At 45.2% G+C, this 25,303-nt stretch overlaps 1 protein-coding gene across 2 annotated transcripts in view; it reads right to left on the bottom strand.

The window, feature by feature from the left end:
* LOC147107466 (uncharacterized) overlaps positions 1–25,303 on the bottom strand; it is a 47,410-nt gene that overhangs the window by 4,692 nt on the left and 17,415 nt on the right. Inside the window, exons 3-4 of one of the 2 annotated variants that reach the window (XM_086006519.1) lie at positions 13,690–14,167; positions 7,132–7,281 (exon numbers count right to left, since the gene is read on the bottom strand). In XM_086006519.1, coding sequence (XP_085862645.1) covers positions 7,132–7,281; positions 13,690–14,167 — 628 coding nt within the window. The remainder of the gene's footprint in view (positions 1–7,131; positions 7,282–13,689; positions 14,168–25,303) is intronic. The other variant, XM_086006520.1, reaches the window with a different exon arrangement.

Raw genomic sequence — 25,303 nt, 5'->3', positions numbered from 1 at the left:
TGTTGTTGGCCGCCTGCCAGCACCTCTCCGCGCTGCCGCCCCCGGCCTCCTGAGCCCCCCCCACCCCGGGTAGTGCCGGCTTTGTCCCAAGAGCCCGGCACTTCTTGGTGCCGGGCTCTTGCTGGCACTCGCGATCTCTGATCGCGCTGCAGCAGGCCCCTCCCCTTTAAGGGGAGGAAGGCCTGCAGTACCGCAGTGCACCGTGCCGCAGCGTGTGGCGCTGCGGCACGTTGCGCTGCGATTTTCAGTTGCAGCGCCCCAAGAGGGGTGCGGGGCGCCTCGAGCAGCGCCACGCTTCCGTTTGGGGCGCTCAAACTGAATATTGGGCTGGCGCTCGCGGCTCCTTCCGGGGTGGTACTTCTGGCGCGCCCAGGCGAGACTGGCGCCCCATTCTGAATTTCTAGGCCTATAAGTTTCAAGGAGATCGCCCCTCATTCTTCTAAACTCCAGCGAGTATAAGCCCAATCGACCCAACCTCTCCTCATACGTCATTTCTGCCATCCTAGGTATCAGCCTGGTGAATCTTCGCTGAACTCCCTCCATGGCAAGAACATCCTTCCTCAGATAAGGCGACCAAAACTGCACACAATACTCAAGGTGTGGTCTCACTGAGGCCCTGTACAACTGCACAAGACATCCTTGTTCCTGTACTCGAACCCACTCGTTAGGAAGGCCAACATATCATTTGCCTTCTTAACCGCCTGCTGCACCTGCATGCTTACTTTCAGCGACTGGTGCACAAGGACACACAGGTCTCGTTGCGCTTCCCCTTCTCCCAATCTATTGCCATTCCGATAATAATCTGCCTTCCTGTTTTTGACACCAAAGTGGATAACCTCGCATTTATCCACGTTATATTGCATCTGTCATGCTTCTGCCCAATCACCCAACCTGTCCAAATCATACTGGAGTTTCTCGGCATCCTCCTCACAGCACACACGCCCACCCAGCTTTGTCGTGTCTGCAAACTTGGAGATATTAATCTAGTTCCCTCATCTAGATAATTATATATTGTGAATAGCTGGGGTCCTAGCACCGATCCCTGCGGTACCCCACTAGTCACTGCCTGCCACTCGGAAAAAGACCCGTTTATTCCAACTCTTTGCTTCCCATCTGCTAACCAGTTCTCTATCCAAGTCAATACCTTGCCCCCAATCCCATGTGCCTTAACTTTACACGCTAATCTCTTATGCGGGACATTATCCAAAGCCTTCTGAAAGTCCAAATACATCACATCCACTGGTTCGCCCTTATCTATCAGTTACATCCTCAAAAAATTCCAGTAGATTAGTCAAGCACGATATACCTTTTGTAAATCCATGTTGACTTTGTCCGATCCTGTCACTGTTTTCCAAGTGCTCTGCTATTACATCTTTTATAATGGACTCCAGCATTTTCCCCACTACCGATGTCAGGCTTACCAGTCTATAATTCCCCGTTTTCTCTCTACCACCTTTTTTGAATAGTAGGGTAACATTAGCTACTGTCCAATCCATGGGAACTGTTCGAGTCTATCGAATTTTGGAAGATGACCAGCAATGCATCTACTATTTCTATGGCCACTTCCTTAAGTACCCTAGGATGTAGATTATCAGGGATTTATCAGCCTTCAATCCCATCAATTTCCCCAACACCATTTCCCTACAAATACTGATTTCTTTCAGCTCCTCCCTCTCATTAGACCCTATGTTCCCTGACATCTTTGGGAGGTTATTTGTGTCCTCCTTTGTGAAGACAGAACCAAAGTATGTATTTAATTGGTCGGCCATTTCTTTGCTCCCCATTATAAATTCCCGATTCTGACTGCAAGGGACCTACGCTTGACTTCACCAATCTTTTTCTCTTCACATATCTATAAAAGCTTTTACAGTCAGTTTTTATGTTCCCTACAAGCTTACTCATACTCTATTTTCCCCCTCTTAATTAATCTCTTTGTCCTCCTTTGTTGAATCCTAAACTGCTCCCAATCCTCAGGTTTACTGCTTTTTCTGGCTAATTTATATGTTCTCTCCTTGGATCTTATGCGATCCCTAATTTCCCACATTAGTCACTCCATTACCAACCATCTCCTTAAACCCCCTTCCCTGCCCCCTCCACTGGAACAAAAGGTATGTGGAGCTGATGGATTTCTTTGTCACCAATATAGAGGCCATGCATTCAGCTGCCTCTGCCACTTGCCCCTTACCCACCAAGCCAAGATTTCACTCAGGCCCCCCAACCCTAGCCCTCTCTCTAGTTTCTCTCATCTCCTCACATGCCTGCTCGTGGTGTGGCAGTATTGATTAAGGATAATGTTACAGTTCTGAATAGAAAAGGATACACTGGATGGTTCTAGGACTGAATCTATTTGGCTTGAGTTGAGGAACAGAGCGGGTGTGGTTACATTGAGTTTTTTTTTCCCCCAGAGCTCCAAACAGTGAGAAGGAGATAGATGAGCAAAGTTGTCAGCAAGTTTCAAAGGCGTGTAACAAAAATAGAAGAGTAATTAAATTCTCCTAATATTACTACAATATAGACTGGGAAAACACAGTGCTAAAGTAGGGAAGGAGAGGAATTTATGATGTGTATGAGAGAACTTTCTCGATCAGTATGTCTCCAGTCCAAGAAGGAAGGAAGCAGCATTGGATCAGGTTTTAGGAAAAGTAGGATACGTGGAGTGTGTCATCTAGCTAATAGTGACCACAACATAATTCAGTTTAAAGTAATTATGGAAAGAGACCAGAAGATATCAAAAGGTAAAAATGCTCAACTGGGGAAGAGCTAATTTCAGTGGCCTAAGGGGGGTCCTAGCACAGATAGATTGGAAAAGGCCATTGCAGGGTAAAGCAGTAACGGAGCAATGGAGGTCCAGGAAAGTGATCGTTCAGGTATAAGCTAGGCATATTCCTTTGAAGGGAAGAGGTAGAGCATCCAAAGCTAATGTGACCTGGGTGACAAAGGAAATAAAAGTTAAACTAAAACAGAAAAAAGGAGGCTTATGACAAATGTCAGGAGCAAGATATGTTACGAACCAGGAAGATTATGGAAAGTACAGGAGGGAATAGAAAAAGTTAATACAGGAAGCAGAGAGTTTACGAAAAAGGATTAGCCGGCAAAATTAATCGAACCCTAAAACATTTTATAAACATATAATAACAATTTGCATTTATATAGTGCCTTTAACATATTAAAACATCCCAAGGCACTTCACAGGAGCATTATCAAACAAAATTTGGCATCGAGCCACATAAGGAGATATGAGGGCAGATGACCAAAAGCTTGGTCAAAGGGGTAGGTTTTAAGGAGCATCTTAAAAAGGAGGAGAGGTAGAGAGGCAGAGAGGCTTAGGGAGAGAATTCCAGAGCTTAGGGCCTAGGCAGCTGAAGACACGGCCGCCAATTGTGGAGTGATGAAAATCGGGGATGTAAGTGTAAACTGTTAGCTTGGGAAAAAGTTGGGCCTATTAAGGACCCAAAGGGAAAGTTTCATGTAGAGGCAGAGGTCATGGCTATAGTATGAAATGAATACTTTGCATCTGCCTTCACAAAGGAAGCAGATGATGTAAAGGTTCCACTAAGAGGGAAGTTATGGACAGGATAGTAATAGATAGAGAAGACAAACTAAAAAGATTAGCATTACTGAAAGTTGGTAAGTCATCTGGTCCAGATGGAATGCATCCTAGGTTTCTGAAAGAACCAATGGTAGAAATAGCAGAGGCATTGGTCACAATCTTTCACTGCTCATTGGATACAGGAGTAGTGCCAGAGGACTGGAGGGTTGCTAATGTTATACCACTATTCAAGGAAGGGGAGAGGGATAAACCAGGAAACTACAGGCCAGTCAGCCTAACATTGGTAGTGGGGGATTTATTGGAAACCATTATCATGGACAAAATAAACTTTCATTTGGAAAGGCAGGGGTTAGTCAAGGAGAGTCAGCACGGATTTGTTGAAGGCAAATCGTGTCCGACTAACTTGACTTGCCAGCACAGGCACAATGGGCCGAATGGCCTCCTTCGGTGCTGCAAGTTTCTATCTGATTCTATTTCTTCTCCAAGCTCATCTCATCCATTAGACTCACCTCCTGCTCGCTTGACGCTATTCCCACTGAACACCTGACTTCCCTGGCCCCCATGTTAGCAGACATTGTAATGGAGACACTGTCCCCTCCCTATTAAAACTGTCATTATTCCCCCTCCTCAAAAGACCCAGCCATTACCTTGCTAACTGCTGCCCATCCTTTTTTTCTTTCCTTTCTAAAGTCCTTGAATGTGTTGCTTTTCAGATACATGCCTATCTCTCCCACAACTCCCTGCTGAATCCCAATCAGGGTTTGGTTCCTCCCATAGCACCAAAGTGGCCCTAACCAAAGTTACAAAAGACATTCTCTGTGACTGTGACCATGATGCAATACCCTCCTCATGCTCTCTGCAGCCTTTAGCATGGTCGACCACACCATCCTCCTCCTCCTCCAAACCCTGTCCTTCAGTGCCCAAGCTCACTGGGACTACCCTCACTTGGTTCCACTTACATATCCAGAGCATGTCTATCAATAGCTTCTATTACCACCCCTGCACAGTCTCCAGAGTCTCCCAAGGATCCATTCCTGGCCCCTCCTCTACATGCTGTCCCTTGGTGGCATCAGCCGTAGACATGGGGTCAACTCCCACATGTACACTGATGACCCTCCAGGTCTACCTCTCCACCACTTCTCCCAACCCTTACACTGTCTGTGCTACTAGACTCATTGACATCCAGTCTTGGATGAGTCGTGATTTCCTTCAACTAAACATTGGGAAGGCCAAGGCCATTGTCTTCGGTTCCTGCCACTAACATAGTTCTCTTGCCACTGACTCTATCCCCCTCCCCAGGTTGAACAAAATTGTTCACAACCTCAAGTGTCCTATTCAATCCCAAGCTGAGATTCTGACCAAATATTCTCTTCATCACAAAGACCACCTACTTGCACCCCGTAATATTGCCCACCTAGCATCTGCCTCAGCCCATCTCAAGTGAACCCCACATCCATACTTTTGTCAACTCCAGACTTGATTATTCTTTTGGTCAGCCTCCCATCATCCAACCTCCTTAAACTTCAGCTTTTCGAAAACTCTGCTGCCCGTATCCTATCCCTCATTAAATCCTGATGACCCATCACCTCTGTCCTCACTGACTTATATTGGTTTCCGTTCCCCCAACACCTGAAATTTAAGATTCCCATCCTTGTGTTTAAGTCTATCCCTGACCTTCCTCTCCCTATCAGTGACCTCCTTCAGCCCTACAATGCACTGCCCCACCCCACCCCTTAGCCCTTGCTTCCTCTGGCTTTGGCCTCTTGTGCATTCCTACCTCCCTTTGTCCCACCATTTACAGCCATGCCTTTCACCACCTCGACCCAACTCTCCAGAATGTGTTTGCTAAACCCCTCTGCCCTTCCACCCTCATCCTCCTTTAAAAAACTACTTAAACCCCAGCTCTTTGACCAAGCTTTTGGTCACCTGTCCCAATATCTCCTACTTTAGCTCCGCATCCACTTTTTCCTTGCACCTTTTGTGAAGTGCAATGGGACATTTTTCTAGGTTAAAGTATAAATCCTTCGGCTTAGCTCCTTGAAAGGAAAATAATAAAAAGATTATTTTAGATTTAAATACAAAGCTTTTCTTCTGTAAATAACTTCTCTACATAGCATAAGTCTTTCTTTTCTGCGCGTATGTCTTCCCACTATAGGAGCTGTGCCCGTCGGAACTACATCTTAGAAATTCCCAAATAACTCTGTTTTGAACAGCTCGAGCTCCTTAAATATCTGACGTTCCTGGATTTGAAGAACTATCAACCAAGTTTGAGAATTGGCTGTCAAACGCAATACAAGAATCACGCAGTCTGTTTGTTTCGAGCATCTTGGCTCCTCCCTCAGGCTTTGCAGACGACCAATGACATTTGCAATAGTTGAGCTTGGGATGAGATTCTGACACTGGCCATTTTTTAACCTACTTATGACTGCTTGAATTAAAAGGAACCTCTATCAAAGCAAAACAAGACAAAATTAACTCACGCTTTGATAGATTTACTAATCTGTTTATTTTAACTGGCTAACAAAGGATTTTCAGATGAATGTAATCACTAATACAGCGCAGTGCAATTTCAACCCAAATTATGTAACTTGCACTCCAGACTTAACACTGCGTTGCTTGTGTGAGATGTCACTTGCAATGTTATGGAAGACATTGTATACAACTGTTTAGTAGTCAGTAATGGAATTAATAATCCCCACAAACTGTTCAGGTTTGTTTGAATATGGAGTTCAGTTTAAAAAGTTTCCTTGAGGAAAGAGAGAGGTAAAGAAGTGGGATAAGTTGCACAGAGGGAATTGATATTTCAACAGTAGGTACACAAGAAAAGGAAACAGGCATTTTGAATAAAGCGAAGTGATACTGCAACTGTCTCCTGAGGGTTAAAGCTACAAACCTTTACATAACTGTTGAGAAATGTCTCTCTTTCTTGCTGTGTGGGTAGGATCTTCTTCAATGCTCAGTGCTCTCGTAAAGTTCTCATTCTAGACTTTGATTGAATCACACTCTAGTGACACCACCCTCAGTAACCATTTGCTCATCACTCCCTGCCTTTAGCAGCTAACATCAGCAAGGTAATGCTTCTCAAGCCCATCACATGGACAGAACTCGATGTAAGATAGTCATCCTGCAATCACTTCTCTATTGGGCCCACTTGTGTAAATCTGAGCCTGGGACTAATGCAATACTCTCCTCTTCCTGCTCTCTCACCATGCCCTGTCAGTAGCCTGTATTACTGGTGACTTCCTCAAAGTTTACTCAAAATACCAAACTTCATATTTCTCTCTGCCTTTTCCATTCCGATACAGATTTGGAGTTGCTGCCCTCTGACATCTTTTTCTAACTACTGTGAATCTTCATAGAAATGTTGAGTGTCTGCGGCTGGCACTGACTGTACATAGCTTCTCAGGGCACTCGGAACTAGGAGGACAAGCTGAAGTTGGCTTGAGTCACTTCCGTGCCTCTCCACTTCACTCCACTAGGGAATAAATAATGCACTTCAAATCTGCTAACAATATAGAGCTACATCGAGCAAGATAGAAGGTTTGCTGCACAGGAGTGTTATTTCAAACACCGTCACTTACCAGACTCAGAGTTCTGCCGACTAAGAACTATCCTTTGGTGGCCGTTGCCAGGTCGTAAGTATTGGTCACGCTCATTGTGAATTAAGAATGGACAGTCACTATTCATTACTTTCATTATCATCCCAGAGCAATCATCGGGGGGCACCCCTTCTGTGTAAAGAAACAAGTAGATCACTGATTGTAGTAGGCCCAGTACATGCTGGGGGCATTGAGTCCAAGGTACTGAAAGCTTTTGGGATCATGTTTAGGAGCACCTATATTTCAGTAAAATGTTAATGTTTCTTTATAGATACCATGTATGTTTAACAGGCCAGTGACAGAAGTGCTGGGGAAGCAACACTAAGTCACTTTTTGCATCCAATACATGCATCAGGCACTCTTATGGCCAGATGTAGGGTGCATCTTGTTCTATTCTCTCTACACAACTGCCTTTCTCTAGATAAGTAATCCTTACGGCTCCAGTCACTGATCTCTAAAAGGAGGTAGTAATGATGGCCCTTTTCTTTAACGCTGAATGCAAATGGTCATTTTGAGAGGTTGGTAAGTGAACCATTCTGCATCTACAGCATTCGTAACACGATAGATGAATTGACGGCACAAATAGAAATAAATGGGTATGATCTGATAGCCATTACAGAGACGTGGTTGCAAGGTGACCAAGGCTGGGAACTGAATATTCAAGGGCATGAGACATTTCGGAAGGATAGGCAGAAAGGAAAAGGAGGTGGGGTAGCTGTTAATAAAGGATGAGATCGGTACAGTAGTGAGATGATCTTGGCTCGGAAGATCAAGATGTAGAATCAGCTTGGGTGGAAATAAGAAATAATATGGGAAAGAAGTCACTGGTGGGAGTTGTCTATAGGCCCCTAACAGTAGCTACACTGTGGGACAGAGTATAAATCAAGAAATAATGGGGGCTTGTAAGAAAGGTACTGTAATAATCGTGGGTGATTTTAATCTTCTTATAGATTGGACAAATCAAATTGGCAAAGGTAGCCTCGAGGACAAGTTTATAGAGTGTATTTAGGACAGTTTCTTAGAACAATACATTGTGGAACCAACCAGGGAGCAAGCCATTTTGGATCTGGTAATGTGCAATGAGACATGATTAATTAATGATCGCACAGTAAAGGATCCTCTAGGGAAGAGTGATAACAAGATGGAATTTCACATTCAGTTTGAGGGTGAGAAACTTGGGTCTGAAACCAGTGTCTTAAACTTAAATTACAAGGGTATGAAGACAGAATTGGCTAAAGTGGACTGGGAAAATAGATTTAAAAAGGTAAGACGGCAGATAAGCAGTGGCAGACTTTTAAGGAGATATTTCATAACTCTCAACAAAGATATATTCCAGTGAGAAAGAAAGACTATGAGAAGGATGAACCATCCGTGGCTAACAAAGGAACTTAAGGATGGTGTCAAATTGAAAGAAAAGGCATACAATGTTGCAAAGATTAGTGGTAGGCCAAAAGATTGGAAAATATTTAGAAACTTGCAAAGGATAACTAAAAAAGAGGGAGAAAATAGATTATGAGAGTAAGCTAGCAAGAAATATAAAGACAGCAAGAGCCTCTACAAGTATATAAAAAGGAAGACCGTAGCAAAAGTAAACTTGGTCCCCCTTAGGGGATGAGACTTGGGAATTAATAATGGGAATCAAGGAAACGGCAGAAACTTTGAACAAATATGTTGTATCTGTCTTCATGGTAGAAGTCACTAAAAGCATCCCAATAATAATGGCAAATCAAGGGGCAAAAGGGAGGGAAGAACTTAAAACAACACTAGAAAAAATGTACTAGGCAAACTAATGGGATTAAAGGCTAACAAGTCCCCTGGACCTGATGGCCTGCATCCTAGGGTCTTAAAAGTGGCTGCAGAGATAGTGGATGCATTGGTTGTAATCTTCCAAAATTCCCTAGATTCTGGAAAGGTACCAGCGGATTAGAAAACCGCAAATATAACACCCATATTCAAGAAAGGAGGGAGACAGAAAGCAGGAAACATGTCATTGGGAAAATGCTGGAATCCATTGTTAAAGGAAGTAGAAGGACATTTAGAAAATCATAAAACCATGTTGACTCTGCTTGATTGTATGAAAGGGAAATCGTGTTTGAAAAATCTATTAGAGTTCTTTGAGGATGTAACAAGCAGGGTGGATAAAGGGGAACCAGTAGATGTAGTGTATTTGGATTTCCAAAAAGCATTCGATAAGGTGCCACATAAAAGGTTACTGCACAAGATAAGAGCTCATGGCGTTAGGGGCAATATATTAGCATGGATAGAGGATTGGCTAACTAACAGAAAACAGAGTCAAGATAAATGGGTCAATTTCAGGTTGGCAAACTGTAACTAGTGGGGTGCCACAAGGATCAGTGCTGGGGCCTCAACTATTTACAATTTATATTAATGACTTGGATGAAGGGACAGAGTGTGCTGTAGACAAATTTGCTGACTATAGGTGGGAGAGCAAGTTGTGAAGAGGACACAAAGAATCTGCAAAGGGATATAGATAGGTTAAGTGAGTAGGCAAAAATTTGGCAGATGGAGTATAATGTGGGAAAATGTGAGGTTATCCACTTGGTAGGAAGAATAGAAAAGCAAAGTATTATTTAAATGGAGAGAGATTACAGAATGCTGTGGTACAGAACGATCTGGGTGTCCTTGTACATGAAACACAAAGTTTGCATGCAGGTACAGCAAGTAATTAGGAAGGCAAATGGAATGTTGGCCTTTATTGCATGGGGGATGGAGTATAAAAAGTGGGGAAGTCCTGCTACAACTGTACAGGGCGTTGGCGAGATCACACTTACAGTACTGCAGTCAGTTTTGGTCTCCTTATTTAAGGAGGCGATATACTTGCATTGGAGGCAGTTCAGAAGATTCACGAGGTTGATTCCGGGGATGAAGGGGTTGTCTTATGAGGAAAGGAAAAGTTGAGCAGGTTGGGCCTATTGTGGCAAAGCCACCAAGGGACTCCTGTATAACTGCCTTTAACAGAGTGCTACAACACCTAGGTTGGTTTACTGTATGTAAATAGCCCGTTCTGGGCAAGTCCCAGAACCAGCGTGATGACGTCATCACGTTGGTCACGTGACGTCCCGAACGGCAGGAAACGTGATGACGTCTTGAAGTCAGACTGGGAGGTTCCCAGTTCAGACCTCGTGAAGCCAGCATTAAGAAAAGACCTGTTGATTGTTTCTCCTGCATGCCATTGTTTGTTCTCTAGTTTACATTAAACTTCGTTTTATTATCGGACTGACTCGACCTCAGTACTTCAGTTAGGGATCTGTCGATTCCTACATTGGTGACCCCGAAGCTTCGCGGGCGATTTTCGCGGAGGATGCGCAGAACACAACGATGGATGTTAACGCAGCGACCTTGAAGCTCCCTCAACTTTGGGAACAACAGGCGGCCTCCTGGTTCGTCCAAGCAGAGGCTCAGTTCCAGCTTTGGAACATCGTGCTGGATCAGACTCATTATCTTTACGTGGTCTCCGCACTGGACAGCTCGACGGCGTCGAGGATCATCAGTCTGCTCGAGACCCCGCCCGTAGATAACAAGTATGATACACTTAAGGCGCGACTAATGCAGGTTTTCGGCCTCATGAAAGCGGAGCGCACGCGACGTTTACTCACACTGCCCGGGTTAGGCGATGACAAGCCGTCTGAGTTGATGAGCCAGATGCTCACGCTCCTCGGTTCTGAGCCACAGTGTTTTCTGTTTCGGGAACTGTTCCTGAGCCAGCTCCCCGAGCAGGTGCAAGCAGCCCTCACCAGGTCAGAGGCTACGGACGGTGTAGCGCTCGCGGCTGAAGCCGACACCATTTATGCGGTGATGCACAGTACTGCGCCACCTCGAAGCGTCCCGCCCCGAAGAACCCCGCCTCGGCGCCTCCACCATCCGGTCTCCGCTACAACCATGCCTGTTTCGGTCCAAAAGCCAGATGCTGCCGTCCTCCATGTAGTTTCGTGCCAAATGCACCGAGAATGCAACAGCACCGACTGCGTGAACGGAAGAACGACCCCGAGGTCGGTACCGCGTCCAGGATGGCGGTTGGAGATTCCGGGAATATCGGAGTCATTCGAACGGGCTGGTCTGACCTCTTCTGCGATTGACTTGAGGTTAAAGACACTTCTGGGGGGGCGCATGTGGCAAAGCCACCAAGGGACTCCTTGTATAACTGCCTTTAACAGAGTGTTACAACACCTAGGTTGGTTTACTGTATGTAAATAGCCCGTTCTGGGTAAGTCCCAGAACCAGCGCGATGACGTCATCACGTTGGTCACGTGACGTCCCGAACGGCGGGAAGCGTGATGACGTCATGACGTCAGACTGGGAGGTTCCCAGGTTAGACCTCGTGAAACCTGCATTAAGAAAAGACCTGTTGATTGTTTCTCCTGCATGCCATTGTTTGTTCTCTAGTTTACATTAAACTTCGTTTTATTATCGGACTGACTTGACCTCAGTACTTCAGTTAGGGATCTGTCGAATCCTACACTATAATCATTGGAGTTTAGGAGAATGAGGTGTGATCTTCTTGAAACATAAGATTCTGACAGGATGTTTCCCCTTGTGCGTGAATCTAGAACTAGGGGTCACAGTTTCAGAATAAGGGGTCGCCAATTTAAGACGGAGATGAGGAGTAATTTCTTCTCTCAGGAGGGTCGTGAATCTTTGGAATTCTCTGCCCCAGAGAGCTGTGGAGGCTGGGTCATTGAATACATTCAAGGCAGAGATAGACAGATTTTTGAACTACAGGGGAGTCCAGGGTTATGGGGAGCAGGCAGGAAAGTGGATTTGGGGCCAAGATTAGATCAGCCATGATCTTATTGAATGGCAGAGCAGGTTCGAGGGGCTGAATGGTCCACTCCTGCTCCTATTTCTTATGTTCTTAACAGAGTAAAGATAATTTGTCCTTTGTTCTTTCCGTTCTGTGAGGATTGCTCCAGTAATCATTTTCATACAAAAGCAGCAGTAACGTTTACTTGCTTTACTTTTGCACTAACGGAGGATTTTTAACATTTTGTTTTTAGAATTTAAAGTGTTTCATTAAATTAATATGTTATGAATGGTGCACCTTCGATCTCCTCTGCTGCCACTAAAGGTTAAGATATCTGTTTCCATGGACCATTGTGGAAAAGCAGAGAGGGGGCAGGGGTTTGGGATTGCCCCGGAGTCTCCAGGAATTAAGATTAATCTCCAGGATACTGCTGCCAGCAACCAGGAGAAACAACATAATTACGTTAATAAAACTTGAGATTTTTCTCATTTTCATTCATAATATTTTTATAACCAAGAAATTTTCAAAGGCTGTTTGACAGGCAAGCATCATCCAATCGAATAATGAAAAGTCTATTTGATTTTCCAATTGGCTCTGGAGGAGTGAAAGAGTTACTGCTAGGATTGAGAGGATGGATGTGTCAGGCAGCCAATGGCGGTAGTTGGGGGGCGGGGCTTCATGAGGTTGGACGTGTCGGGCGGCCAATGGCTTTGGGGGAGGGGGGGGGTGCGCAGCTGTCGGTGGGAGGTCATGTGATGAAACCTCCAGGGATATCAGAGTTGGCGAGCCGAGCAGCAAAGTGAGGACACCTACCCGTACAGGCATAGTCCTGCTCCCCATATTCAAATTGAAGTTTCTGCCTGGCCTTCAGGATACTGACTCGGACATTGTTCACCAATAGTTCCTTCTCTGAATAAACTCAAAAAAGGTACATTTTGTATTTCATTACACTCTCATCTAATGGTTCTCACCCCTTCCCCTTTCATGTCAGCCTCTACATTTTCTTGGGTTGACATTTTTGGGATTCAGTGCCTTTCCATTTCAGTTATGTGGCTAAACTACATAATTTGCTGTTCTTCAATTCATTCAAAAGCAAATATGTGGAGTTTGTGGTCTTTCCCACAACTTCTCCATTTCCAAGTTTAGAAATTTTCACAGCGATTTCAGTTATAAAACAGTAGCTGGGGGTGCCCGGCGTTGCCAGGGCAATTTTGGGCCACGTCCCCCCCCTCTTCCCTCTCCCCCTTCTCCCTCATCTGCTTATCTAACTTCCCCTTCAATGCATCTGTACTATCGCCTCAAACACTCAGCCACATTCTCACCACTCTCTGGGTAAAAAAGTTTCTTCTGAATTCCTGATTTGATTTCTTGGTGACTATCCTTTCGCAAAGTTTCAGTTGCTAATTGTATTCTTCTTTATGCCTTCCAATCAAAACTCTCCAAGACTTAGCCATTTGGTGAGAAAACCAATTGAAGGATGGAGGCGGTGAACTGTGTATTCTAGTTTTGAACTCTGGCTGGTCAGATGGACTGTAGTGGTCTTTTCCAGTCCTGGACCATTGAATCTGTTTTAAACTAGAAGTGCAGTTTTTCACTTCCGTGTCTAAATGGCGCAGAGGCATTAATTATTAAAATCTGTAATTGATTTTCAACAGTAGCCACAAAAACATCAGAACCCTATCCGGTACAGACTTGTCAAAAGATAGCAATCCTAAACCCAGGTTATATTAAGTGTACTGAGACGAGATGAAGAGATTAGTTGTAAAGAATTCACTAACCTTCTAAATAATACACCTCCGATTTGTCCTCTGAACTCAGGTTAATGGTGTGTAGATCACAATCCTTCTTCTTACACACAGTACACACTGTTCCCGAGGAGCAATGGAGGCCTCTGCCTCGCACAACAGCAAGTGTAACGTGATTCAGTGCCACCAACAGCCCACATGCCTTATTATTGCCACATGTAGCCCCTGCGTAATCCTCTCCAGCATTTGAGGGGATGTGGCTGTTTTGAGGTTTGGAGGGTGTTCCTGGGCTTGCACAGTTTCCATCCTTCCTCCAGATTTCCTCCAGCAGTGTTGGGTCATCGCTCTCAGTTGCGGCTGGCCTCTCCAGGCCCTCACAGTCTTCGTCCATCCGCACCATTGCCAAGCTAAACTGCAGCTCTGTCTTTTGCTTGTAATATGGCCAATATACAGCTTCACTGGCATCCTCTGGCTCACTGGAGTTGGTTTTGTACTCAGGACTGTGAAGAGTCTGTATATACAGAAACAGTAAGTTTGCTGTTAATATGCAATCTTTAATTCTGTTAGTAACTCTGTTCAGGATGCCTAAAACGCCTGTATTTTGCTCAACCGAGGATTCCCCTCCGAGGTGATTGACATGGCCCTCGACCATGTCTGTTCCATTTCCACACATCTGCTCTCACCCTTTCCCCTCCCTCCCAGAACCATGATAGAAACATAGAAGATAGGAGCAGGAGTAGGCCATTCGGCCCCTCGAGCCTGCTCCGCCATTCAATGAGATCATGGCTGATCATCCAAATTCAGTACCCTGTCCCTGCCTTCTCCCCATATCCCTTGATCCCTTTAGCCTTAAGAAATATATCCAAATCTTTCTTGAATATATTTAATGAACTGGCCTCCACCGCCCTCTGTGGCAGAGAATTCCACAGGTTCACCACTCTCTGGGTGAAGAAGTTCCTCCTCATTTCAGTCCTAAATGGCTTACCCCTTATCCTTAGACTATGACCCCTGGTTCTGGACTCCCCGGCCATCCGAAACATCCTTCCTGTATCTAGTCTGTCCAGACCTGACAGAATTTTATAGGTTCTGATGAGATCCCCTCTCAATCTTCTAAACTCCAGTGAGTATAAGCCCAATCGACACAATCTCTCCTCATACGTCATTCCTGCCATCCCAGGTATCAGCCTGGTGAATCTTCGCTGCACTCCCTCCATGGCAAGAACGTCCTTCCTCAGGTAAGTTGACCAAAACTGCACACAATACTCAAGGTGTGGTCTCACCAAGGCCCTGTACAACTGTAGCAAGACATCCTTGTTCCTGTACTCGAACCCTCCTGCTACGAAGGCCAGCATACCATTTGCCTTCTTAACCGCCTGCTGCACCTGCATGCTTACCTTCAGCGACTGGTGCACAATAACACCCAGGTCTCTTTGCACTTCCCCTTCGCCCAATCTATTGCCATTCAAATAATAATCTGCCTTCCTGTTTTTGCCACCAAAGTGGATAACCTCACATTTATCCACATTATAGTGCATTTGCCATGTTTCTGCCCAATCACCCAACCTGTCCAAATCGTACTGGAGTTTCACGACATCCTCCTCACAGCTTACCCTCCCACCAAGCTTCGGGTCGTCTGCAAATTTGGAGATATTACATCCAATTCCCTCGTCCAGATCATTAATATATATTGTGAACAGCTGGGATCCTAGGACCGATCCTTGCGGTACCCCACTAGTCACTGCCTGCCACTCGGAAAACGACCCGTTTATTCCAACTCTTTGCTTTCTGTCCGCCAACCAGTTCTCTATCCAAGTCAATACCTTGCCACCAATCCCATGTGCCTTAATTTTGCACGCTAATCTCTTATGCGAGACCTTATCAAAAGCCTTCTGAAAGTCCAAATACACCACATCCACTGGTATCCCTTATCTATTTTACCAGTTACATCCTCAAAAAATCCCAGTAGATTAGTCAAGCATGATTTACCTTTTGTAAATCCATGTTGACTTTGTCCAATCCTGTCACTGCTTTCCAAGTGCTCTGCTATTACATCTTTTATAATAGACTCCAGCATTTTCCCCACTACCGATGTCAGGCTTACCGGTCTATAATTCCCCGCTTTTTCTCTACCACCTTTTTTGAATAGTGGGGTAACATTAGCTACCCTCCAATCCATGGGTACCGTTCCAGAGTTTATTGAGTTCTGGAAGATGACCAGCAATGCATCTACTATCTCTAGGGCCACTTCCTTAAGTACCCTGGGATGTAGACCATCAGCCTTCAGTCCCATCAATTTTCCTAACACCATTTCCCTACAAATACTGATTTCTTTCAGTTCCTCCCTTTCATCAGACCCTATGTCCCCCGACATCTCTGGGAGGTTATTTGTGTCCTCCTTTGTGAAGACAGAACCAAAGATAGGGTTCCCCTTGTACTCACCTTTCACCCCACCAGCCTCCACATTCAACAAGACATCCTCCGCCATCTCAAGTGCAATGCCACCACCACACACATCTTCCCCTCCCTCCGCAACACACTGGTCCACTCCTCGATCACCCCCAACACACCTTCGCCTCCCTACGGCACCTTCCCGTGCAAGCGCAGGAGATGCAACACCTGCCATTTTACCTCCTACCTTCCCACTGTCCAGGGCCCCAAACACTCCTTCCATGTGAAACAGCGATTTACTTGTACTTCTTACAATTTAGTATACTGTATTCCCTGCTCACTATGTGGTCTTCTCTACATTGGGGAGACCAAACACAGATTAGGTGATCATTTTGCGGAACACCTCCGTTCAGTCTGCAAGCATGACCCCGAGTTTCCGGTCGCCTGTCACTTTAATTCTCCGCTCCAATCCCACTCTGACCTCTCTGTTCTGCATCCTAGGGTTTTAAAAGAAGTTGCTGCAGAGATAGTTGGTTGTAATCTACCAAAATCCCCTGGATTCTGGAGAGTTCCCAGTGGATTGGAAAACCGCAAATGTAACTCCCCTATTCAAGAAAGAAGACAGAAAGCAGGAAACTATAGGCCAATTAGCCCAACACGTGTCATTGGGAAATGCTGGAATCCATCATTAAGGAAGTAATAGCAGGACATTTAGAAATCATTTTAATGAAAGATAAATCACATTTGACAAATTTACCAGAGTTCTTGGAGGATGTAACGAGCAGGGTGGATAAAGGGGAACCAGAAGATGCAGTGTATTTGGATTTCCAGAAGGCATTCGATAAGGTGCTGCATAAAAAGTTACTGCACAAGAGCTCACGGTGTTAGGGGTAATATATTAGACTGGATAGAGGATTGGCTAATTGACAGAAAACAGAGAGTCGGAATAAATGGGTCATTTTCAGGTTGGCAAACTGTAACTAGTGGGGTGCCACAAGGATCAGTGCTGGGGCCTCAACTATTTACAATTTATATTAATGACTTGGATGAAGGGACCGAGTGTACTGTAGCCAAATTTGCTGATGATACAAAGATAGGTGGGTTAGCAAGTTGAGGAGGACACAGTCTGCAAAGGGATATAGATAGGTTAAGTGAGTGGGCAAAAATTTGGCAGATAGAGTATAATGTGGGAAAGTGTGAGGTTATCCACTTTGGTAGGAAGAATAATAAAGCAAAATACTTTTTAAATGGAGACTACAGAATGCTGCGGTAAAGGGGGATCTGGATGTCCTCGTACATGAAACACAAAAAGTTACCATGCAGGTACAGCAAGTAATTAGGAAGGTAAATGGAATATTGGCCTTTATTGCAAGGGGGATGGAGTATAAAGTAGGGAAGTCTTGTTACAACTGTACAGGGCACTGGTGAGGCCACACCTCACAGATGTGTACAGTTTTGGTCTCCTTATTTAAGGAAGGATACTTCCATTGGAGGCAGTTCAGAGACGGTTCACTAGGTTGATTCCTGAGTTGAAGGGGTTTTATGAGGAAAGGTTGAGCCTATATTCATTGGAGTTTAGAAGAATGAGAGGTGATCTTCTTGAAACGTATAAGATTCTGAGGTTAGATGCTGAGATGAGGTTTCCCCTTGTGGGGGAATCTAGAACTAGGGGGCATAGTTTCAGAATAAGGGTCGCCCATTTAAAAAGGAGATGAGGAGGAATTTCTTCTCAGAGGGTCGTGAATCTTTGGAATTCTCTACCCCAGAGAGCTGTGGAGGCTGAGTCAGTGAATATATTCAAGGCGGAGATAGGCAGATTTTTGAAAAACAGGGGAATCAAGGATCATGGGGAGCAGGCAGGAAAGTGAAGTTGAGGCCAAGATCAGATCAGCCATGAACTTATTGAATGGCAGAGCAGGCTCAAGGGGCCAAATGGCCTACTCCTGCTCTTATTTCTTATGTTCTTATGTCCTCGACCTCTTACACCGTTCCAACTAAGCTCAACGTAGGCTCGAGGAACAGCACCTCATCTTTTGATTAGGCACTTTACAGCCTTCTGGAGTCATTGAATTCAACAATTTCAGGCCATAACCGCTGACCCTATTTTTTTTTTTGGACAGCAGCTGTTGATGAGTCTGCCACTCATCTACATCTCATCTTTTGTTTCTTTACTTGTCCCATGACCAACCCCTTTTGCCTTGCACCATCATCCCTTTTGTCATTTAATCACTCCTGCCTTCCACCACATCACAGACCTTCTGTTCTTTCCTCCTCTCCCCCAAACTTGCTTAAAACCTGTTCTGAAGAATGGTCATCGACCTGAAACATTAACTGTTTCTCTCTCCACAGATGCTGCCTGACCTGCTGAGTATTTCCAGCATTTTCTGTTTTTATTTTAAGAATATGCCGGTTTCCTTTTCCAGTCTGTGTGCCTCTAATATCATTGGATAAATTTACCAACCTTGCACTCTCAGCAGTCAGTTGTGCTAAAGGCGGTGCAAGTTGGACTATCGATCGATTACTGACCCACGCTCACTTCAAGTCAGCTCCCTGCTAGGAGTGTGGGATCAGTGAGTTTACCCTGGTATGGCCAGTTTGAACTTCAGTCTTTCAACCATGTGACTTCGTTACTCATGCTTCCCACCATGACATGGGAAATTACTCTCCGACCCATCTAGGCGATTGAAACTAGGAGATCACTGGCTCTGAATTCCCTGCAGTACCTACCTCATGTATAAGGTGATCTCTGTCCCAACCAGAAACAGTTCCAGCTCTCGCTTGAAGGAATTCAGCAAATCAGCATCCACCGCATGAGACTGCAGCCTGTTCGAGGGCCACTATTCTCTGGAAAAAGAACCACCTCCTGACATCTAGCCTAGATCTGGCCTTAAAATTGGTGACCCCTGGTCCTCCTCAATCTATTCAATTGGAACAGACTGTCAACTGGATCACAATCTATTTCCCTCATTCTCTTATAAACCTCAATCAGATCACCCCTAAGTCTACGCTTCTCTAAAATGTAGAGTCCCAACTCTTTTAACCTATCTTGATAACTACGATGCTTTATACTGGGAATTAATCCAGTTGCCCTCCTCCGCACCCTTTCCAAAGCCACAATATCACCCACCATGTGAGACCACCAAAACTGCACAGTATTCCAAGGTCATATAGGGATTACAGTGCATGTAGGAACCAATGACATAGGTAGAACTAGGAATGAGGTTCTGCTGAGGGAGTTTGAGGAGCTAGGATCCAAATTATAAAGCAGAACCTCAAAAAGGTAATAATCTCTGGGGATTGTTACCTGAGTCACGTGCAAATTGGCATAGGGACAAACAGATTAGAGGTTTAAATGCATGGCTCAAAGAGTGGTGTGGGAGGAAGGGGTTTCAGTTCATGGGGCACTGGCACCAGTACTGGGGAAAGAGGGAGCTGTTCCGCTGAGATGGGCGCCACTTAAACCGGGCTGGGACCAGTGTCCTGGCGAATCAAATAACTAGGGTGGGGGACAGGGCTTTAAACTAACGAAGGGGGGTTGGGGCAGGAAGATTCAGGAAAGTAAATTTAAAAGCAGTGAGAAATGTCAAGGCTCTGGAGCAGAGTAGAGTTTTGGGTAAAAATAAGCAGAGCAGGTTAGGGACAGAGAGTAACAAAGGTAATAAGGCATCAGTGACTAAGGTAACATCAGGGAAAAATAGAAATAAGTCAAAGCTAAATGCACTATATCTGAATGTGCGAAGCATTCGCAACAAAATAGGTGAATTAATAGCGCAGATAGAAATTAACAGGTTTGATCCAATAGCCTTAACGGAGATGTGGTTGCAAAGTGGCCAAGGTTGGGAACTAAATATTCCAGGATACTTAACTTTTAGAGATAGGCAAAATGAAAAAGGAGGTGTAGCCCTGATAATGAAGGATGTGATAAAGACAGGAGAGAGAAAGGATCTTAGCCTCGAAAAATCAAAATTTAGAATCAGTTTGGGTGGAGCCAAGAAACAAGGGCAGAAAACATTGGTGGGACTGTTTTGTAGGCACCCAGACAGTAATCAGTGTCGGGCACAGTATAAATCAGGAAACTAGAGGTGCATGTAACAAGGGTCATACAGTAATCATGGGGAACTTAAATCATCATATAGACTGGGTAAACCAAATTTACAGTAATACTGTGGAGGACAAGTTCATGAAATACATTCAAGATAGTTTTCTAGATCAGAATGTCGAGGAACCAACTAGGGAACAGGCTATGTGCAATGAGAAAGGGTTAATTTATAACCTTGTAGTAAAGGAGCCTCTGGGGAAAAGTGATCATAATATGACTGAATCACTTTCAAACTCAATATCAAAATTCTGTTACATCCAAAACTAGGGTCCTAAATCTGACCAAAGCAAACTACATAGGTATGAGGGGAGAGTTGGCTAAGGTAGGTTGGGAAACTACATTAAAAGATAAGCAGTGGCAAACATTTAAAGAAATAATTCACAATTCACACACATATGCATTTCCTTAAGGAATAAAAACACCACAGGAAAAATGGTCCAACTGTGCCAAGAGAAGTTAGATAGCATTAGATTAAAGGAAGTGGCTTATAATGTTGCCAAAAAGAATCATAAGCCTGAGGATTGGGAGGATTTTAGAATTCAACAAAGGATGACCAAGAAATTGATAAAGAAAGAGAAAATAGAATGAGAATAAAATAGCAAGAGACATAAAACAGATTGCATAAGCTTCTATAGGTATGTAAAAGTTAGCGAATTAAACACAGGTCTCTTACAGGTAGAGATAGGAGAAATTATAATGGAGAATAAGGAAATGGCAGAGATATTAAACAAAGACTTTGCATCTGTCTTCACAGAAGACGACAAAAGATATTCCAGAAATAACAGAACCAAGGGTCCAGTCAGAACGAGGAACTTAAGAGATTAGTATTAGTAAGGAAATAGAACTGGAGAAATTAATGGGACTAAAAGCCAACTCCCCTGGACCGGATAGCCTATGTCCTAGGGTTTTAAAAGAGGTAGCTGCAGAAATAGTGGATGCATTGGTTGTGATGTTCCAAAATTTCCTAGATTCTAGAATGGTTCCCACAGATTGGAAGGTGGCAAATGTAACCCCACTATTCAAGAAAAGGAGGGAGTGTGAAAACAGGGAACCACAGATTGATATTAGTAGGGAAAATGCTAGAATCTATTATTAAAGGACATGGTAACAATGCACTTAGAAAATAATAGGATTGGGCAGAGTCAACACGGATTTATGAAAGGGAAATCGTGTTTGACAAATCTGTTAGAGTTTTTTGAGATTGTAACTAGCAGAATAGATAAGGGGGAACCATTGGATGTGGTGTATTTGGATTTTCCGAAGGCATTTGATAAGGTGCCACACAAGAGGTTAATCAACAAAATTAGGGCTCATGGGATTGGGTTAATATACTAGAATGGAATGAGGATTGGTTAACGGACAGAAAACAGTAGGAATAAATGGGTCATAACTAGTGGTGTATCGTGATGAACACTGCTAGGGCTTCGGCTATTTACAATCTATATCAATGACTTAGATGAGGGGACTGAGTGTAATGTATTCAAGTTTGCAGACGATACAAAGCTAGGTGGGAGAGTAAGTTGTGAGAAGGATGCAAAGAGATATAGACAGGTTAGGTGAGTGGGCAACAACAAAGCAGATGGAATATAATGCGGAGAAATGAAGTTTTTTTTTTTTTTAAATGGTGAGAGATTGGGAAATGTGGGGTCATCAGAGGGACCTGGGTATCCTTGTACACAAATCACAAAACGTCAACAGGCAGGTACAGCAAGCAATTATTACAAAGGGATTGGAGTATAAAAATGAACAAGTATTATATAGGGCCTTGGTGAGACCACACCTGGAGTACTGTGTAGGGGGGGGGGGGGGAGGGAATTTGGTACCTTAGCACCAGCAGATGGCGCTAATGGGGCACTAGAGCATTATCACCACAGCGAGGCAAATCCAGCACAGCATGCCAAATCCCCCCCCCCACCCCGCCCCCGCAGTGCCGCCAGTAACAGTTATCGTCGGGAGCCTCAGTACCAGGTGGATCGTGACATCAGTGAGTGTGCAATGGTCACTGACTACCCAATCTGCGAAATTGATTGTAGCCACCTACCTTAGCACCTGGAGTAAACGCAGACAGGGAGAGCTGGCGTGAAGCACCAGGAAGCCGGCTCCAGGAACATTATTTAAAGGGGTCATCAGTGATGACTCGCAGCTGTCAGGTTAGTGCAGTTTCAATGGTTTCTTGTCAGCTTCACATTCTCCAACAGTTTCATTCAGTAATTTCAAGATTATTTTGTATCAGGAGTGTTGCAGGACTAAAAAGTAGCTATACTTATTCTTAAAAAAAAATCAAACTGCTACAGTTGGCAACATTAATGGGTACTGTACTGGCATGCCACCTCGACCTCCAGGATCAATGGTGGAGGGAGCATAGGCAGCGAGAATGATGGGAACAAGTGTGCAGAGGGAGGAGGAGAGCCATCAGGAGGCCTTACCCTCCGAGTGTATGCTGAGAGCACTTCTGCAATTCAGCGAGGAGCAGTGTATTAGATGGCTCTGCCTCACCAAGGAGGTAGTCACAGAACTCTGCTACCCCCTCCAAACAGACCTTCAAACTTACACCAGGATAACTTAAAGCCCATATCCCCATCATTCCATCTCTCTCAGGCCATATCACAGTGCAAAGCTGAAATGACAGACACCACAAAAGAATGGTCAGTGTGTGGCAGAGCCACCAAAGGACTCAGAACGGTTGTACATAATTCCTTTAACAGCAATGTAGTTACTGTCTGTGCCTGTACCTTTAATTACACTGTTTGACTGTACAATGCCTAGTTACTTTTACAGCACCTGATATCATGCCGTTAGTCACATGATGCCCCAATAGCAGGAAGAACGTGATGATGTCATGACGTCACTCTCCTGATCAGAGGATCAGTCCTCGTGGAGCCCTCAAGGAGAGTAGACCTGTTATTGATGTGTTCTAGCAGTTTCCAGTTTAAACTGGTTTGATTTGATTAAAGTTCATTAATTTAATTACCTGAGTCGAACTCAGTCTTTGATAGGAACCTCCGTTCCTACAAGTGAATTAGTAAATTTATCAAAAATCAGTGAACACATATTTACAACAAAAATATTAACTAATCACCCTTGTGCAATCCCCTAGTGCCAGTTATTACTGTGCCTTTGCCTACTCTAGTGCTCCTAGAAAGTGTTGGCCCAGTGGCTGCAGCAGGGCTGGTGGAAGGCTGCTGAGTGTCCGTGCAGGAGACTTCAGATGGCCTTACAGAACACCCGCGACCAGCTCTGGGCCTGGAAGGCCCAGCTGTAGACTGTACCACCTTAGCATAACAGGCAGCAAAATGGGCAATGGCAGAGTGGCAGTGGTGGGAGCAGACATGCGGTCATCCTGAGAGAGGACAGCAGGTTCCTGCTCCACTGACCCACTGCCACTCCCCCAGGGCAGCACCTCCGCATCCTTACCAATCTGCTGGAGCACAGATTGCTGGCCTCTGCAACACCATGAAAGTCCCAGTCGATGTTGGTAGACCCAGCCACGATGGCAGCAGTCAGAGCTGGTGTGGCATCAAGCTGAGATGGCATGAGAGCAGTCAGAGATTGGATGCCACCAAGCATAAACTGCATTACAGCACGAAGATGTTGCATCACTTCCACATGTGCTGCACTAGAAGCTGCCAGATCACCCATCACACGCGGCATCAGGTCTGGATCACCAGTCTCTCTTTCCAGACTAAATGATGGGCTCCATGGTGTGCGCAGAGCCTTGTGCAATGTTGGAGGCGAACTCCTCCACACTCCTTATCATTGCCGAGAGGCTCTCGGGCACCTTTGCCATGGCACCCATCATCTCAGTGTGCATGCCCATCACCATTCTTCTAAAGGCCGCCCCATCGAGGTCCTCAGCTGAGTCGAGTCCTGTGCAGCAGAACCTGCGTGCGAACTCGCCCTCCAGAGAGCTGACTCCCGCGCTACACTTTCCCCTGCCCTTGCTACAGCCCGCTCGTCCCTGGTGCCTCACTCTATGCAGATCCCACTACTATGCTAGCCTCTAAAGGACACGTAGTGCCAGTATCAGAGCTGGTGCCTGCGGGTGAGACATGCAGTGAGGCAGTGTGTTCTTTGCCGCTTCCTCTTCTTCCGCCTCGCTCTCTATGGTGCCCTCAGGGGCAGGCTGCTCACGTGTTTGCTCATTATTTGAAAGCATAAAGACACAAGAGCTGGCTTAAGGGGAGTGGGGGCAGGCAGGAAGGGAGAAATGCATGCATACAGCAGGATAAGCTGGAAAGTGCTTGTGGGGTGAGGGGGAAATGGAATGCGAGAAGGAGTAGGGTTGAACATACCACAGCGCCCACCAACTGGCACCCAATAATCTGCAGCACTTTATTCTCCAGCGCAGACAGTGATTGGGTGTCGGTTTGTCCCCGTCTCTGCATTCCTGCTCCCTCCTGTTGTGAGCCACCTTGGCCTGCAAGAGAAAGGAAAGTGTGTGAGTGAGTGTGGAGCAATGTGCCTTCCATATTTGAATAGCTGTCATTGTGTGCAAGGTGTGCGATTTGAGTGCGAGTGTTGGTAGGTGGAGATTGTTGGTGGCTGAGTGCTGGAGGTGTGGTGCTTTGGGCAGTGTGTGAAGAGTGGTTCAGATGGTGGTATGTAGCATTTGTTGAATCAGTCACTCACCCTGACCATCCGAGTGAGGTCGTTAAATTGCGTCCTGCACTGTGTAGGTCCTGGGCACCACAATGCTACCCAAGACATGCTGTGCTACCTCCCTCCACATGGTGCGGAAGACTTGCGGCGAGGGCCTCCTGCCGCTTGTTGGGTAGCGCACCGCCCTCCGTCTCTCCACAGCAAAAACCAATGCCGCCAATGCTTGATGGCAGAATCTGCGGGCTCTCTCCGGGGCATGGATCGGCTAGGAGTGCAGCTGCTTCAGTCCTCCGGCTCCTTGTCCTGCTGCTGCTCGCCGAGGCAGCTGCACAGCCAGCAATGCTGAGAATGAGATTCTACAGCATCAAAGAACTGCCCCTTTAAGTATTGAAAAAAGCCTGTGACAATCATGACTTGTGATTAGATATTGGTCCACCCTTTCAGTGCAACGGCATTGAGCTTGTGCTTTAAGACGTGAATTAGGATTCCAATCATTTATTTGAGCAGTGAGCACAAATTGTGTGCTCAATGCTAAAGCATTAGTGCCTGGCGCTAATTCTC

This window comes from Somniosus microcephalus, chromosome 14 (genome assembly GCF_052327205.1).
Source record: "Somniosus microcephalus isolate GS21.2 chromosome 14, FLI_Smic_1.0, whole genome shotgun sequence".
Classification (NCBI taxonomy): domain Eukaryota; kingdom Metazoa; phylum Chordata; class Chondrichthyes; order Squaliformes; family Somniosidae; genus Somniosus; species Somniosus microcephalus.
Note: the sequence above shows the minus strand (reverse complement) of the source record. Positions and strands in the feature narration are given on the sequence as shown.